The sequence below is a fragment of the Nerophis lumbriciformis genome, linkage group LG25 (assembly GCF_033978685.3).
Source record: "Nerophis lumbriciformis linkage group LG25, RoL_Nlum_v2.1, whole genome shotgun sequence".
Lineage (NCBI taxonomy): Eukaryota > Metazoa > Chordata > Actinopteri > Syngnathiformes > Syngnathidae > Nerophis > Nerophis lumbriciformis.
Window position 1 is genome coordinate 38,416,803 of NC_084572.2, and position 15,868 is coordinate 38,432,670.

Here is a 15,868-nt window from a genome sequence, read left to right on the forward strand (position 1 = left end):
CCTTTGTTACATGCCCTATATCGGTTAGTTCACACTCACCTTTGTTACACTCACCTTTGTTACATGCCTTATATCGGTGAGTTCACACTCACCTTTGTTACATGCCCTATATCGGTTAGTTCACACTCACCTTTGTTACGTTTACCTTTGTTACATGCCCTATATCGGTGAGTTCACACTCACCTTTGTTACAGTTACCTTTGTTACATGCCCTATATCGGTTAGTTCACACTCACCTTTGTTACGTTTACCTTTGTTATATGCCTTATATCGGTGAGTTCACACTCACCTTTGTTACATGCCTTATATCGGTGAGTTCACACTCACCTTTGTTACATGCCCTATATCGGTTAGTTCACACTCACCTTTGTTACGTTTACCTTTTGTTACATGCCCTATATCGGTTAGTTCACACTCACCTTTGTTACACTCACCTTTGTTACATGCCTTATATCGGTGAGTTCACACTCACCTTTGTTACATGCCCTATATCGGTGAGTTCACACTCACCTTTGTTACATGCCCTATATCGGTTAGTTCACACTCACCTTTGTTACGTTTACCTTTGTTACATGCCTTATATCGGTTAGTTCACACTCACCTTTGTTACATGCCCTATATCGGTTAGTTCACACTCACCTTTGTTACGTTTACCTTTGTTACATGCCCTATATCGGTGAGTTCACACTCACCTTTGTTACAGTTACCTTTGTTACATGCCCTATATCGGTTAGTTCACACTCACCTTTGTTACACTCACCTTTGTTACATGCCTTATATCGGTGAGTTCACACTCACCTTTGTTACATGCCCTATATCGGTTAGTTCACACTCACCTTTGTTACATGCCCTATATCGGTTAGTTCACACTCACCTTTGTTACGTTTACCTTTGTTACATGCCTTATATCGGTGAGTTCACACTCACCTTTGTTACATGCCCTATATCGGTTAGTTCACACTCACCTTTGTTACATGCCTTATATCGGTTAGTTCACACTCACCTTTGTTACATGCCTTATATCGGTTAGTTCACACTCACCTTTGTTACATGCCGTATATCGGTGAGTTCACACTCACCTTTGTTACATGCCTTATATCGGTGAGTTCACACTCACCTTTGTTACATGCCTTATATCGGTGAGTTCACACTCACCTTTGTTACATGCCTTATAGCGGTGAGTTCACACTCACCTTTGTTACATGCCCTATATCGGTGAGTTCACACTCACCTTTGTTACATGCCCTATATCGGTTAGTTCACACTCACCTTTGTTACACTCACCTTTGTTACATGCCTTATATCGGTGAGTTCACACTCACCTTTGTTACATGCCCTATATCGGTTAGTTCACACTCACCTTTGTTACGTTTACCTTTGTTACATGCCCTATATCGGTGAGTTCACACTCACCTTTGTTACAGTTACCTTTGTTACATGCCCTATATCGGTTAGTTCACACTCACCTTTGTTACGTTTACCTTTGTTATATGCCTTATATCGGTGAGTTCACACTCACCTTTGTTACATGCCTTATATCGGTGAGTTCACACTCACCTTTGTTACATGCCCTATATCGGTTAGTTCACACTCACCTTTGTTACGTTTACCTTTTGTTACATGCCCTATATCGGTTAGTTCACACTCACCTTTGTTACACTCACCTTTGTTACATGCCTTATATCGGTGAGTTCACACTCACCTTTGTTACATGCCCTATATCGGTGAGTTCACACTCACCTTTGTTACATGCCCTATATCGGTTAGTTCACACTCACCTTTGTTACGTTTACCTTTGTTACATGCCTTATATCGGTTAGTTCACACTCACCTTTGTTACATGCCCTATATCGGTTAGTTCACTCTCACCTTTGTTACGTTTACCTTTGTTACATGCCCTATATCGGTGAGTTCACACTCACCTTTGTTACAGTTACCTTTGTTACATGCCCTATATCGGTTAGTTCACACTCACCTTTGTTACACTCACCTTTGTTACATGCCTTATATCGGTGAGTTCACACTCACCTTTGTTACATGCCCTATATCGGTTAGTTCACACTCACCTTTGTTACATGCCCTATATCGGTTAGTTCACACTCACCTTTGTTACGTTTACCTTTGTTACATGCCTTATATCGGTGAGTTCACACTCACCTTTGTTACATGCCCTATATCGGTTAGTTCACACTCACCTTTGTTACATGCCCTATATCGGTTAGTTCACACTCACCTTTGTTACACTCACCTTTGTTACATGCCTTATATCGGTGAGTTCACACTCACCTTTGTTACATGCCGTATATCGGTTAGTTCACACTCACCTTTGTTACATGCCTTATATCGGTGAGTTCACACTCACCTTTGTTACATGCCTTATATCGGTTAGTTCACACTCACCTTTGTTACATGCCTTATATCGGTGAGTTCACACTCACCTTTGTTACATGCCTTATATCGGTTAGTTCACACTCACCTTTGTTACACTCACCTTTGTAACATGCCTTATATCGGTGAGTTCACACTCACCTTTGTTACATGCCCTATATCGGTTAGTTCACACTCACCTTTGTTACACTCACCTTTGTTACATGCCTTATATCGGTGAGTTCACACTCACCTTTGTTACATGCCGTATATCGGTGAGTTCACACTCACCTTTGTTACATGCCCTATATCGGTTAGTTCACACTCACCTTTGTTACACTCACCTTTGTTACATGCCTTATATCGGTGAGTTCACACTCACCTTTGTTACATGCCCTATATCGGTTAGTTCACACTCACCTTTGTTACACTCACCTTTGTTACATGCCTTATATCGGTGAGTTCACACTCACCTTTGTTACATGCCGTATATCGGTTAGTTCACATTCACCTTTGTTACATGCCCTATATCGGTTAGTTCACACTCACCTTTGTTACGTTTACCTTTGTTATATGCCTTATATCGGTGAGTTCACACTCACCTTTGTTACATGCCTTATATCGGTGAGTTCACACTCACCTTTGTTACATGCCCTATATCGGTTAGTTCACACTCACCTTTGTTACACTCACCTTTGTTACATGCCTTATATCGGTGAGTTCACACTCACCTTTGTTACATGCCCTATATCGGTTAGTTCACACTCACCTTTGTTACGTTTACCTTTGTTACATGCCTTATATCGGTTAGTTCACACTCACCTTTGTTACATGCCCTATATCGGTTAGTTCACACTCACCTTTGTTACACTCACCTTTGTTACATGCCTTATATTGGTGAGTTCACACTCACCTTTGTTACATGCCCTAAATCGGTTAGTTCACACTCACCTTTGTTACATGCCCTATATCGGTTAGTTCACACTCACCTTTATTACGTTTACCTTTGTTACATGCCTTATATCGGTTAGTTCACACTCACCTTTGTTACATGCCCTATATCGGTTAGTTCACACTCACCTTTGTTACGTTTACCTTTGTTACATGCCCTATATCGGTGAGTTCACACTCACCTTTGTTACAGTTACCTTTGTTACATGCCCTATATCAGTTAGTTCACACTCACCTTTGTTGCAGTTACCTTTGTTACATGCCCTATATCGGTTGGTTCGCACTCACCTTTGTTACATGCCTTATATCGGTGAGTTCACACTCACCTTTGATACATGCCCTATATCGGTGAGTTCACACTCACCTTTGTTACGTTTACCTTTGTTACATGCCTTATATCGGTTAGTTCACACTCACCTTTGTTACGTTTACCTTTGTTACATGCCTTATATCGGTTAGTTCACACTCACCTTTGTTACATGCCCTATATCGGTTAGTTCACACTCACCTTTGTTACGTTTACCTTTGTTACATGCCCTATATCGGTGAGTTCACACTCACCTTTGTTACAGTTACCTTTGTTACATGCCCTATATCGGTTAGTTCACACTCACCTTTGTTACAGTTACCTTTGTTACATGCCCTATATCGGTTGGTTCACACTCACCTTTGTTACATGCCTTATATCGGTTAGTTCACACTCACCTTTGCTACAGTTACCTTTGTTACATGCCCTATATCGGTTGGTTCACACTCACCTTTGTTACGTTTACCTTTGTTACATGCCTTATATCGGTTAGTTCACACTCACCTTTGTTACAGTTACCTTTCTTACATGCTCTATATCGGTTAGTTCACACTCACCTTTGTTACAGTTACCTTTGTTACATGCCCTATATCGGGTGGTTCACCCTCACCTTTGTTACGTTTACCTTTGTTACATGCCCTATATCGGTTAGTTCACACTCACCTTTGTTACATGCCTTATATCGGTGAGTTCACACTCACCTTTGTTACATGCCCTATATCGGTTAGTTCACACTCACCTTTGTTACATGCCCTATATCGGTTAGTTCACACTCACCTTTGTTACATGCCCTATATCGGTTAGTTCACACTCACATGTAACACATGGCTTGGCATTGTCTTGTTCAAATAAGCAGGGGCGTCCATGATAATGTCGCTTGGATGGCAACATATGTTGCTCCAAAACCTGTATTTACCTTTCAGCATTAATGGTGCCTTCACAGATGTGTAAGTTACCCATGCCTTGGCCACTAATACACCCCCATACCATCACACATGCTGCCTTTTACACTTTGACCCTAGAACAGTCCGGATGGTTCTTTTCCTCTTTGTTTCCAAAAACAATTCAAAATGTGGACTCGTCAGACCACAGAACACTTTCCCACTTTGCATCAGTCCATCTTAGATGAGCTCGGGCCCAGCGAAGCCGGCGGCGTCTCTGGGTGTTGTTGATAAATAGCTTTGGCTTTGGGTAGTAGAGTTTTAACTTGCACTTACAGATGTAGCGACCAACTGTAGTTACTGTCAGTGGTTTTCTGAAGTGTTCCTGAGCCCATGTGGTGATGTCCTTTACACGCCGATGTTGTTTTTTGATGCAGTACAGCCTGAGGGATCCAAGGTGTGTAATATCATGGCTTACGTGCAAGTGATTTCTCCACATTCTCTGAACCTTTTGATGATATTACGGAGCGTAGATGGTTCCTTGTTGAGAAATGTTGTTCTTAAACAATTTGCTCAGGCATTTGTCGACAAAGTGGTGACCCTCGCCCCCGTCCTTGTTTGTGAACGACTGAGCATTTCATGCTTTTTATACCCAATCATGGCACCCACCTGTTCCCAATTAGCCTGTTCACCTGTGGGATGTTCCAAATAAGTCTTTGATGAGCGTTCCTCAACTTTCTCACTCTTTTTTGCCACTCGTGCCAGCTTTTTTTAAACATGTTGCAGGCATCAAATTTCAAATGAGCTAATATTGGCAAAAATAACAAAGTTTTCCAGTTGGAACGTTAAATATCTTGTCTTTGCAGTCTATTCAATTGAATATAAGTTGAAAAGGATTTGCAAATCATTTTATTCTGTTTTTATTTATGTTTTACACAAAGTGTCAACGTCACTGCTTTTGGGTTTTGTACATTTAAACACTGGATTTTTTTGGTGAATAATCCAATAGTTGTCCTACATATGTTTGCACGGGAAACATAACACATATCACTCAGTGTTGAACATATTGACGGACTATAAGCGCTCAAAAGTCCTTGATTGGTGAATTTATAACATGACGTGTTTTTGTAGCCGGGTAAGATGGCAAAAAGAGGCCAAAGATGGATAAATATTAGTCATGTTAGGGTCAAATGAAGTGAAAGTGAAATGAAAAGCATGGCTTTTGTAGTGAGAACTTTGTTACATGCCTTATATCGGTGGGTTCACACTCACCTTTGTTACATGCCTTATATCGGTGAGTTCACACTCACCTTTGTTACGTTTACCTTTGTTACATGCCTTATATCGGTTAGTTCACACTCACCTTTGTTACATGCCCTATATCGGTTAGTTCACACTCACCTTTGTTACACTCACCTTTGTTACATGCCTTATATCGGTGAGTTCACACTCACCTTTGTTACATGCCCTATATCGGTTAGTTCACACTCACCTTTGTTACGTTTACCTTTGTTACATGCCTTATATCGGTTAGTTCACACTCACCTTTGTTACATGCCCTATATCGGTTAGTTCACACTCACCTTTGTTACGTTTACCTTTGTTACATGCCCTATATCGGTGAGTTCACACTCACCTTTGTTACAGTTACCTTTGTTACATGCCCTATATCGGTTAGTTCACACTCACCTTTGTTACACTCACCTTTGTTACATGCCTTATATCGGTGGGTTCACACTCACCTTTGTTACATGCCTTATATCGGTGAGTTCACACTCACCTTTGTTACATGCCCTATATCGGTTAGTTCACACTCACCTTTGTTACACTCACCTTTGTTACATGCCTTATATCGGTTAGTTCACACTCACCTTTGTTACATGCCCTATATCGGTTAGTTCACACTCACCTTTGTTACGTTTACCTTTGTTACATGCCTTATATCGGTGAGTTCACACTCACCTTTGTTACATGCCCTATATCGGTTAGTTCACACTCACCTTTGTTACGTTTACCTTTGTTACATGCCCTATATCGGTGAGTTCACACTCACCTTTGTTACAGTTACCTTTGTTACATGCCCTATATCGGTTAGTTCACACTCACCTTTGTTACACTCACCTTTGTTACATGCCTTATATCGGTGGGTTCACACTCACCTTTGTTACATGCCCTATATCGGTTAGTTCACACTCACCTTTGTTACGTTTACCTTTGTTACATGCCTTATATCGGTGAGTTCACACTCACCTTTGTTACATGCCTTATATCGGTTAGTTCACACTCACCTTTGTTACACTCACCTTTGTTACATGCCTTATATCGGTGAGTTCACACTCACCTTTGTTACATGCCTTATATCGGTGAGTTCACACTCACCTTTGTTACATGCCTTATATCGGTTAGTTCACACTCACCTTTGTTACACTCACCTTTGTTACATGCCTTATATCGGTGAGTTCACACTCACCTTTGTTACATGCCTTATATCGGTGAGTTCACACTCACCTTTGTTACATGCCCTATATCGGTTAGTTCACACTCACCTTTGTTACATGCCCTATATCGGTTAGTTCACACTCACCTTTGTTACGTTTACCTTTGTTACATGCCTTATATCGGTGAGTTCACACTCACCTTTGTTACATGCCCTATATCGGTTAGTTCACACTCACCTTTGTTACGTTTACCTTTGTTACATGCCCTATATCGGTGAGTTCACACTCACCTTTGTTACAGTTACCTTTGTTACATGCCCTATATCGGTTAGTTCACACTCACCTTTGTTACACTCACCTTTGTTACATGCCTTATATCGGTGGGTTCACACTCACCTTTGTTACATGCCCTATATCGGTTAGTTCACACTCACCTTTGTTACACTCACCTTTGTTACATGCCTTATATCGGTGAGTTCACACTCACCTTTGTTACATGCCCTATATCGGTTAGTTCACACTCACCTTTGTTACGTTTACCTTTGTTACATGCCTTATATCGGTTAGTTCACACTCACCTTTGTTACATGCCCTATATCGGTTAGTTCACACTCACCTTTGTTACGTTTACCTTTGTTACATGCCCTATATCGGTGAGAAACAGCGCCAAATAAGTCTTTGATGAGCGTTCCTCAACTTTCTCACTCTTTTTTGCCACTCGTGCCAGCTTTTTTGAAACATGTTGCAGGCATCAAATTCCAAATGAGCTAATATTTGCAAAAAAATAAGAAAGTTTCTGAGTGTGAACATGAAATATCTTGTCTTTGCAGTCTATTCAATTGAATATAAGTTGAAAATGATTCTCTTTTTATTGACCATTTACACAACGTGACAACTTCACTGCTTTTTTGGGGGGTTTTGTACCTAAAACTTCTGACCATTTCCTAAATGTACTGCTCTCCTCCAGGAAAGTACTACATCGCCACCATGACAATGATCACAGCTTCAACGTCGCTCACCATCTTCATCATGAATATTCATTTCTGCGGCGCCGAGGCCAAGCCGGTCCCTCGCTGGGCCAAAGTCCTCATCATAGACTACATGTCCAAAATCTTCTTTGTCTACGAGGTGGGGGAGAACTGCACCACTCCGGAGTGCGAGGAGAACCCGCTGTACCCTGACGACACCGCCAGCCACGTGACGTCCGACCTGGACGACTACGACGCGGAGCAGCACAAGCACGGCGGCGGCGGCGGCGGCGGCGGCGGCGGCCGTCACCGCAGCCCGCAGCGTAACGGCGCCGTCGGCGGCAGGCACCAGCACTACAAGGACCACGAATCTCGACCGAAGAGGGCCGAGGGGAACCGAGGGACTGGCCAGCACTACCACCACCATCACATCACCAGAGATGAGCTGGACTACCATCCTCTGAACCTGCACTTGAATGGAGAAGTGAAGGAGCCGCTCCTGGATCCTGAGGAGAAACATCTGACCCCATCTTGCCCCTGCAGCTGCCCCTGCCTTCAACATAACCAGGTATGATAGGTTTGACTCCTAATGTCAGGGACCCCAGATGTCCTCAGGCTCCATCTAGTCCGGGGCTATTTAACTACACCACGAAGAGGGCCGCGGTTTCAAGAGCCCAAATTCACCGGGGACGGACATCTAAATTGAAGTGTTTCTTTAGAACATACTTGCCAACCTTGAGACCTCCGATTTCGGGGAGGTGGGGGGGTGGAGGGTGGCGGGGAGTGTGGTCGGGGGTGGGGTGGATGGCGTGGTTGGGGGGCGTGGTTAAGAGGGGAGGAGTATATTTACAGCTAGAATTCACCAAGTCAAGTATTTTCACATATATACAAAAGTATATTTGCAAAGCTTTGAAAATATACAACAAAATACCTATTCTGTCTCTGGTGGTTTTTTTCAACTCAGCTTTAAGTGTCGTAAAGAGCTTGGGAGCGATTTGTGACTTGAATTCCCTGGGAGGAACAACTGGTCCAAAACGCAACAATATATATGTATATATACATATATATATAAGAAATATTTGACTTGGTGAAGTCAAGTATGTTATATATATATAGATATATATATACGTGCACCATGACAGCAACCACCCACCCACCACCACGAAAAGAATACCTACCGGAATCAATAAAAGGCTATCGATGCTGTCATCTAGCAAAGCTGAATTTGACCAAGCAACCCCCCCCGTACCAAAAAGCCCTTGATGAAAGCGGATACAATTTCACCCTCACCTATGAACCCACGCCAGGAAACCAGCCAAAAAAGAACAGAAAACGAAACGACATCATCTGGTACAACCCCCCATACAGCAAAAACGTCTCAACGAACATTGGACACAAATTCCTCAATCTGATTGACAAACACTTTCCCAAAGACAACAACCTAAGAAAAGTATTCAACAAGAACAACATTAAATTGAGCTACAGCTGCATGAACAATATACGACAAATCATCTCAAACCACAACAAAACAATTGCAAATGAGCCGTCGACCCCCAGTCAGAGCGACTCCAAAACCAACAAAGCATGTAACTGTCGAAAGAAACCTGATTGCCCCCTCCACGGGGGGTGCTTACAAACATCAGTTGTCTACCAATCTAAGGTAATACGCAAGGACATTAACACATCCGACACATATGTAGGATTAACCGAGGGTGAATTCAAAACCAGATGGAACAATCACAAGGCTTCTTTCAGGAACAAAAACCTGCAAAATACCACAGAACTCAGCAAACACATTTGGGACCTCAAAGACAATAATGTTGAATATTCAATAACATGGCAAATTCTTGCATCCAGCACACCTTACAATAGTGGTAATAAAAGATGCAACCTATGCTTGAAAGAGAAACTGTTTATTATTTACCGTCCAGACCTGTCATCCCTCAACAAGCGCAGCGAAATTGTAACAACATGCCGCCATAGACGGAAACACCTCCTAGGTAACACATGAGCCAATCACCACGCCCCTAGGCCAGCCTGTACCCACCCACTCTGTGCCCTATATAAACCATGGTATGCGAATGCTCCCATTAAAATCTCCTGATGATTGAGGGTACCCCCCCTCATGAAACAGGCCTGTAGAGATGAAATAGTCTTGTGATTTTTTTCCCCACACATACATATATATATATATATATATATATATATATATATATATATATATATATATATATATATATATATATATATTGCGTTTTGGACCAGTTGTTCCTCCCAGGGAATTCAAGTCACAAGTCGCTCCCAAGCTCTTTACGACACTTAAAGCTGAGTTGAAAAAACCCACCAGAGACAGAATAGGTATTTTGTTGTATATTTTCAAAGCTTTGCAAATATACTTTTTTTTTAGACCAGTCCAGCATAGAACATTCTATCGCGCCGCCAAAAATGGTCTGCCTTCCCGATTCCAAAAACCCCTCTCCCCCCCTGGCAGTCATGTCTCTCTTAGCCAAAACAAATGCTTATTATCGCTCTCTCAAACATTCCTCACTTCAAGGTTAAGCACACACAGTTTACTTGGAGACAAAGCAGCAAGAGAAGAAATGGAAAACACGAGCTGTTTTCAAATATGACTATGAAATAAAAGAAGTACAACTTAAATTCGGATATATGTAAATATCTTCCTCCGACAATATATATATATATATATATATATAAGAAATACTTGACTTTCAGTGAATTCTAGCTATATATATATATATATATATATATATATATATATATATATATATATATATATATATATATAAATAAATGATAAATAAATAAATATATATATATATATATATATATTGTGTATATATATATATATATATATATATATAAGAAATACTTGACGTTCAGTGAATTCTAGCTATATATATACAGTATTTATTTTATATATATATATATATTTATATATATATATATATATATATATATATATATATATATATATATATATATATATATATATATATATATATAAAAGAAATACTTGAATTTCAGTGTTCATTTATTTACACATATACACACACATAACACTCATCTACTCGTTGTTGAGTTAAGGGTTGAATTGTCCATCCTTGTTCTATTCTCTGTCACCATTTTTCTAACCATGCTGAACACCCTCTCTGATGATGCATTCCGCTTCGTCTCCTTGTTGTGTGCGCAGTTGTGCACTGCACTCTCTAAAAGCCCTAGATGTTATTGTCACATATGCATGTCCAGTAGATGGCAGTATTGTCCTGTTTAAGAGTGTCACAACATTGCTGTTTACGGCAGACAAACTGCTTTACGGTAGACGAAAACGTGACTGCTGTTGTTGTGTGTTGTTGCCGTGCTGGGAGGACGTTAATGAAACTGCCTAACAATAAACCTGGAGGGGGCGTGGCCTCCAGCTCCGCCAGAATTTCGGGAGATTTTCGGGAGAAAATTTGTCCCGGGAGGTTTTCGGGAGAGGCGCTGAATTTCGGGAGTCTCACGGAAAATCCGGGAGGGTTGGCAAGTATGCTTTAGAATGTAACTGTCATGTTCCAACACTGATGACATCTATTAAACAAGACAAGAAGCAAAGAATCAAACAGAGACAGAATTACATTTGGACTCTCTCTACAACGGTACTCTCTGAACAGTCTTGCACCACGCTCTGACGAAAAAGGTCTCCTTTTTTATTCAATGTTTACACAAAAACACATGTCTCAACAGGAACGGGGGGGGGGGGGGGGGGGGGTGTATGTAAACAGTCATTGTTTTCGGTCACATTGAAGAGAAAAGAAGAAGATGCCTCGGGCTTGGGATCATCCTGGATTCAGCTTGGGCAGGTCTTTGATGACAATAGATAACCTGTGCACAGCGGAATTTTCCAAGCCTTTGCTTGGTGCAATAAAGACAGCCTCTTGTCTGTTCATTGGGAACGCAGGGAACGGAAAGTTTTTCGATAATTTACATACAATTTTTCTGACAGTAACTCCGCAGGTAGCATTTCTTTAAATTATTTACAAAGTAAACACATCAGCTTTCACTGCCATTATCTTGCCATCGTTACTCGATTCCAGCGCGCACAGCAAGACAGATAGTTAACAGCATGAAAAAACAGAAGCCGAGTTTTGTTGACGATCGATGTTCCTTCTTTTGAGTTACACATTTAACATTGCACACATGTGCCATCCAGCCATCCATTTTCTACCGCTTGTCCCTTTCGGGGTCGCGGGGGGTGGCTGGAGCCTATCCCAGCTGTATTTGGGCGGAAGGCGGGGTACACCCTGGACAAGTCGCCACCTCATCGCACAGATAGACAGACAACATTCACACTCACATTCACACACTAGGGACCATTTAGTGTTGCCAATCAACTTATCCCCAGGTGCATGTCTTTGGAGGTGGGAGGGGCCTATCCCCAGGTGCATGTCTTTGGAAGTGGGAGGAGGTGCATGTTTTTGGGGGTCGGAGCTAATCGATGCTAACATGCTATTTAGGCTAGCTAAATGTACATATTGCATCATTATGTCTCATTTGTAGCTATATTTGAGGTCATTTAGTTTCCTTTAAGTCATCTTAATTCAATTTATATCTCATGACACACTATCTGTATGTACGGTAATACAGGTAAAAGTCAGTAAATTAGAATATTTTGAAAAACTTGATTTATTTCAGTAATTGCATTCAAAAGGTGTAACTTGTACATTATATTTATTCATTGCACACAGACTGATGCATTCAAATGTTTATTTCATTTAATTTTGATGATTTGAAGTGGCAACAAATGAAAATCCAAAATTCCGTGTGTCACAAAATTAGAATATTACTTAAGGCTAACACAAAAAAGGGATTTTTAGAAATGTTGGCCAACTGAAAAGTATGAAAATGAAAAATATGAGCATGTACAATACTCAATACTTGGTTGGAGCTCCTTTTGCCTCAATTACTGCGTTAATGCGGCGTGGCATGGAGTCGATGAGTTTCTGGCACTGCTCAGGTGTTATGAGAGCCCAGGTTGCTCTGATAGTGGCCTTCAACTCTTCTGCGTTTTTGGGTCTGGCATTCTGCATCTTCCTTTTCACAATACCCCACAGATTTTCTATGGGGCTAAGGTCAGGGGAGTTGGCGGGCCAATTTAGAACAGAAATACCATGGTCCGTAAACCAGGCACGGGTAGATTTTGCGCTGTGTGCAGGCGCCAAGTCCTGTTGGAACTTGAAATCTTCATCTCCATAGAGCAGGTCAGCAGCAGGAAGCATGAAGTGCTCTAAAACTTGCTGGTAGACGGCTGCGTTGACCCTGGATCTCAGGAAACAGAGTGGACCGACACCAGCAGATGACATGGGTTGGTTTGGTTTGCATTTCCTTTGGAAATCGAGGTCCCAGAGTCTGGAGGAAGACAGGAGAGGCACAGGATCCACGTTGCCTGAAGTCTAGTGTAAAGTTTCCACCATCAGTGATGGTTTGGGGTGCCATGTCATCTGCTGGTGTCGGTCCACTCTGTTTCCTGAGATCCAGGGTCAACGCAGCCGTCTACCAGCAAGTTTTAGAGCACTTCATGCTTCCTGCTGCTGACCTGCTCTATGGAGATGGAGATTTCAAGTTCCAACAGGACTTGGCGCCTGCACACAGCGCAAAATCTACCCGTGCCTGGTTTACGGACCATGGTATTTCTGTTCTAAATTGGCCCGCCAACTCCCCTGACCTTAGCCCCATAGAAAATCTGTGGGGTATTGTGAAAAGGAAGATGCAGAATGCCAGACCCAAAAACGCAGAAGAGTTGAAGGCCACTATCAGAGCAACCTGGGCTCTCATAACACCTGAGCAGTGCCAGAAACTCATCGACTCCATGCCACGCCGCATTAACGCAGTAATTGAGGCAAAAGGAGCTCCAACCAAGTATTGAGTATTGTACATGCTCATATTTTTCATTTTCATACTTTTCAGTTGGCCAACATTTCTAAAAATCCCTTTTTTGTATTAGCCTTAAGTAATATTCTAATTTTGTGACACACGGAATTTTGGATTTTCATTTGTTGCCACTTCAAATCATCAAAATTAAATGAAATAAACATTTGAATGCATCAGTCTGTGTGCAATGAATAAATATAATGTACAAGTTACACCTTTTGAATGCAATTACTGAAATAAATCAAGTTTTTCAAAATATTCTAATTTACTGGCTTTTACCTGTATGGCTTTTAAATTTTTGCGGCTCTGGACAGATTTGTTTTTTGTATTTTTGGTCCAATATGGCTCTTTCAACATTTTGGGTTGCCGACCCCTGCTCTAGACCGATAACACAATCTTGTTTCAGGTCACCAAAAACCTACACAGTCGTGTCATCACTTGTTGTCTGATGATGCCGATAAAAGCCCCAAAAAAAGGTATTGTATTTTAACGGGCTGATGTCCCTCCTGCAGGTGGTGAAGAACATCCAGTACATGGCCAACTGCTTCCGAGAGCAGAGGGCGACTTGTGTCAAGGCAGCAGAGTGGAAGAAGGTTGCCAAGGTGATGGACCGATTCTTCATGTGGATCTTCTTCATCATGGTGTTCCTCATGAGTGTCCTCATTATCGCCAAGGCCTCATGACATCCGCCTTCTTCTATTTACTTTGTTTCCCCCCCCAACACTAATCCTCCATTATCTCTGGACCTCTGAGTCACCTAATTGCCATCTTAGAGGTGGAAGGAATGAGACGCTCATGAAGGAAGGTGTGTCATGTGTCACCATTGTGCTGTGGGTCATTATTTATGAGCTGCATAGGCACCACCAGTACAAGGACCTCTAAAGTTGAACAAGCAAAGTGAAGTCACTCTTGATATAAGCACATTTAATCAGAGTTTGCTTTTGATCCAGTTTCTGAGTGCCCTAGAAACTGCTTTATGAATAAAATGTTGGTCCAGGATTGTAATGTTTTCCAGATGTGTGCAGATAACTTGATATCGTGGCGGACCATATGTATATATATATATATATATATATATATATATACAAAGACAACAACCTAAGAAAAGTATTCAACAAGGACAACATTAAATTGAGCTACAGCTGCATGAACAATATACGACAAATCATCTCAAACCACAACAAAACAATTGCAAATGAGCCGTCGACCCCCAGTCAGAGCGACTCCAAAACCAACAAAGCATGTAACTGTCGAAAGAAACCTGATTGCCCCCTCAACGGGGGGTGCTTACAAACATCAGTTGTCTACCAATCTAAGGTAATACGCAAGGACATTAACACATCCGGCACATATGTAGGATTAACCGAGGGTGAATTCAAAACCAGATGGAACAATCACAAGGCTTCTTTCAGGAACAAAAACCTGCGAAATACCACAGAACTCAGCAAACACATTTGGGACCTCAAAGACAATAATGTTGAATATTCAATAACATGGCAAATTCTTGCATCCAGCACACCTTACAATAGTGGTAATAAAAGATGCAACCTATGCTTGAAAGAGAAACTGTTTATTATTTACCGTCCAGACCTGTCATCCCTCAACAAGCGCAGCGAAATTGTAACAACATGCCGCCATAGACGGAAACACCTCCTAGGTAACACATGAGCCAATCACCACGCCCCTAGGCCAGCCTGTACCCACCCACTCTGTGCCCTATATAAACCATGGTATGCGAATGCTCCCATTAAAATCTCCTGACGATTGAGGGTACCCCCCCTCATGAAACAGGCCTGTAGAGATGAAATAGTCTTGTGATTTTTTTCCCACACATACATATATTGCGCTCTACTACGGTATCGAGCACTATTTTTTGGATAACCTTATTAAGACATATATATATATATATATATATATATATATATATATATATATATATATATATATATATATATATGTATGTGTGGGGAAAAAAATCACAAGACTATTTCATCTCTACAGGCCTGTTTCATGAGGGGGGGTACCCTC

General features: G+C 41.4%; 1 protein-coding gene across 1 annotated transcript in view; it reads left to right on the plus strand.

Moving 5' to 3' along the window:
* Window positions 1-14,839, plus strand: part of chrna9a (cholinergic receptor, nicotinic, alpha 9a) — a 26,563-nt gene extending 11,724 nt beyond the window's left edge. Inside the window, exons 6-7 of the mRNA XM_061984611.1 lie at window positions 7,912-8,480; window positions 14,353-14,839. Coding sequence (XP_061840595.1) covers window positions 7,912-8,480; window positions 14,353-14,523 — 740 coding nt within the window. The 3' untranslated portion in view covers window positions 14,524-14,839. The remainder of the gene's footprint in view (window positions 1-7,911; window positions 8,481-14,352) is intronic.
* Window positions 14,840-15,868: the final 1,029 nt, after the last annotated feature.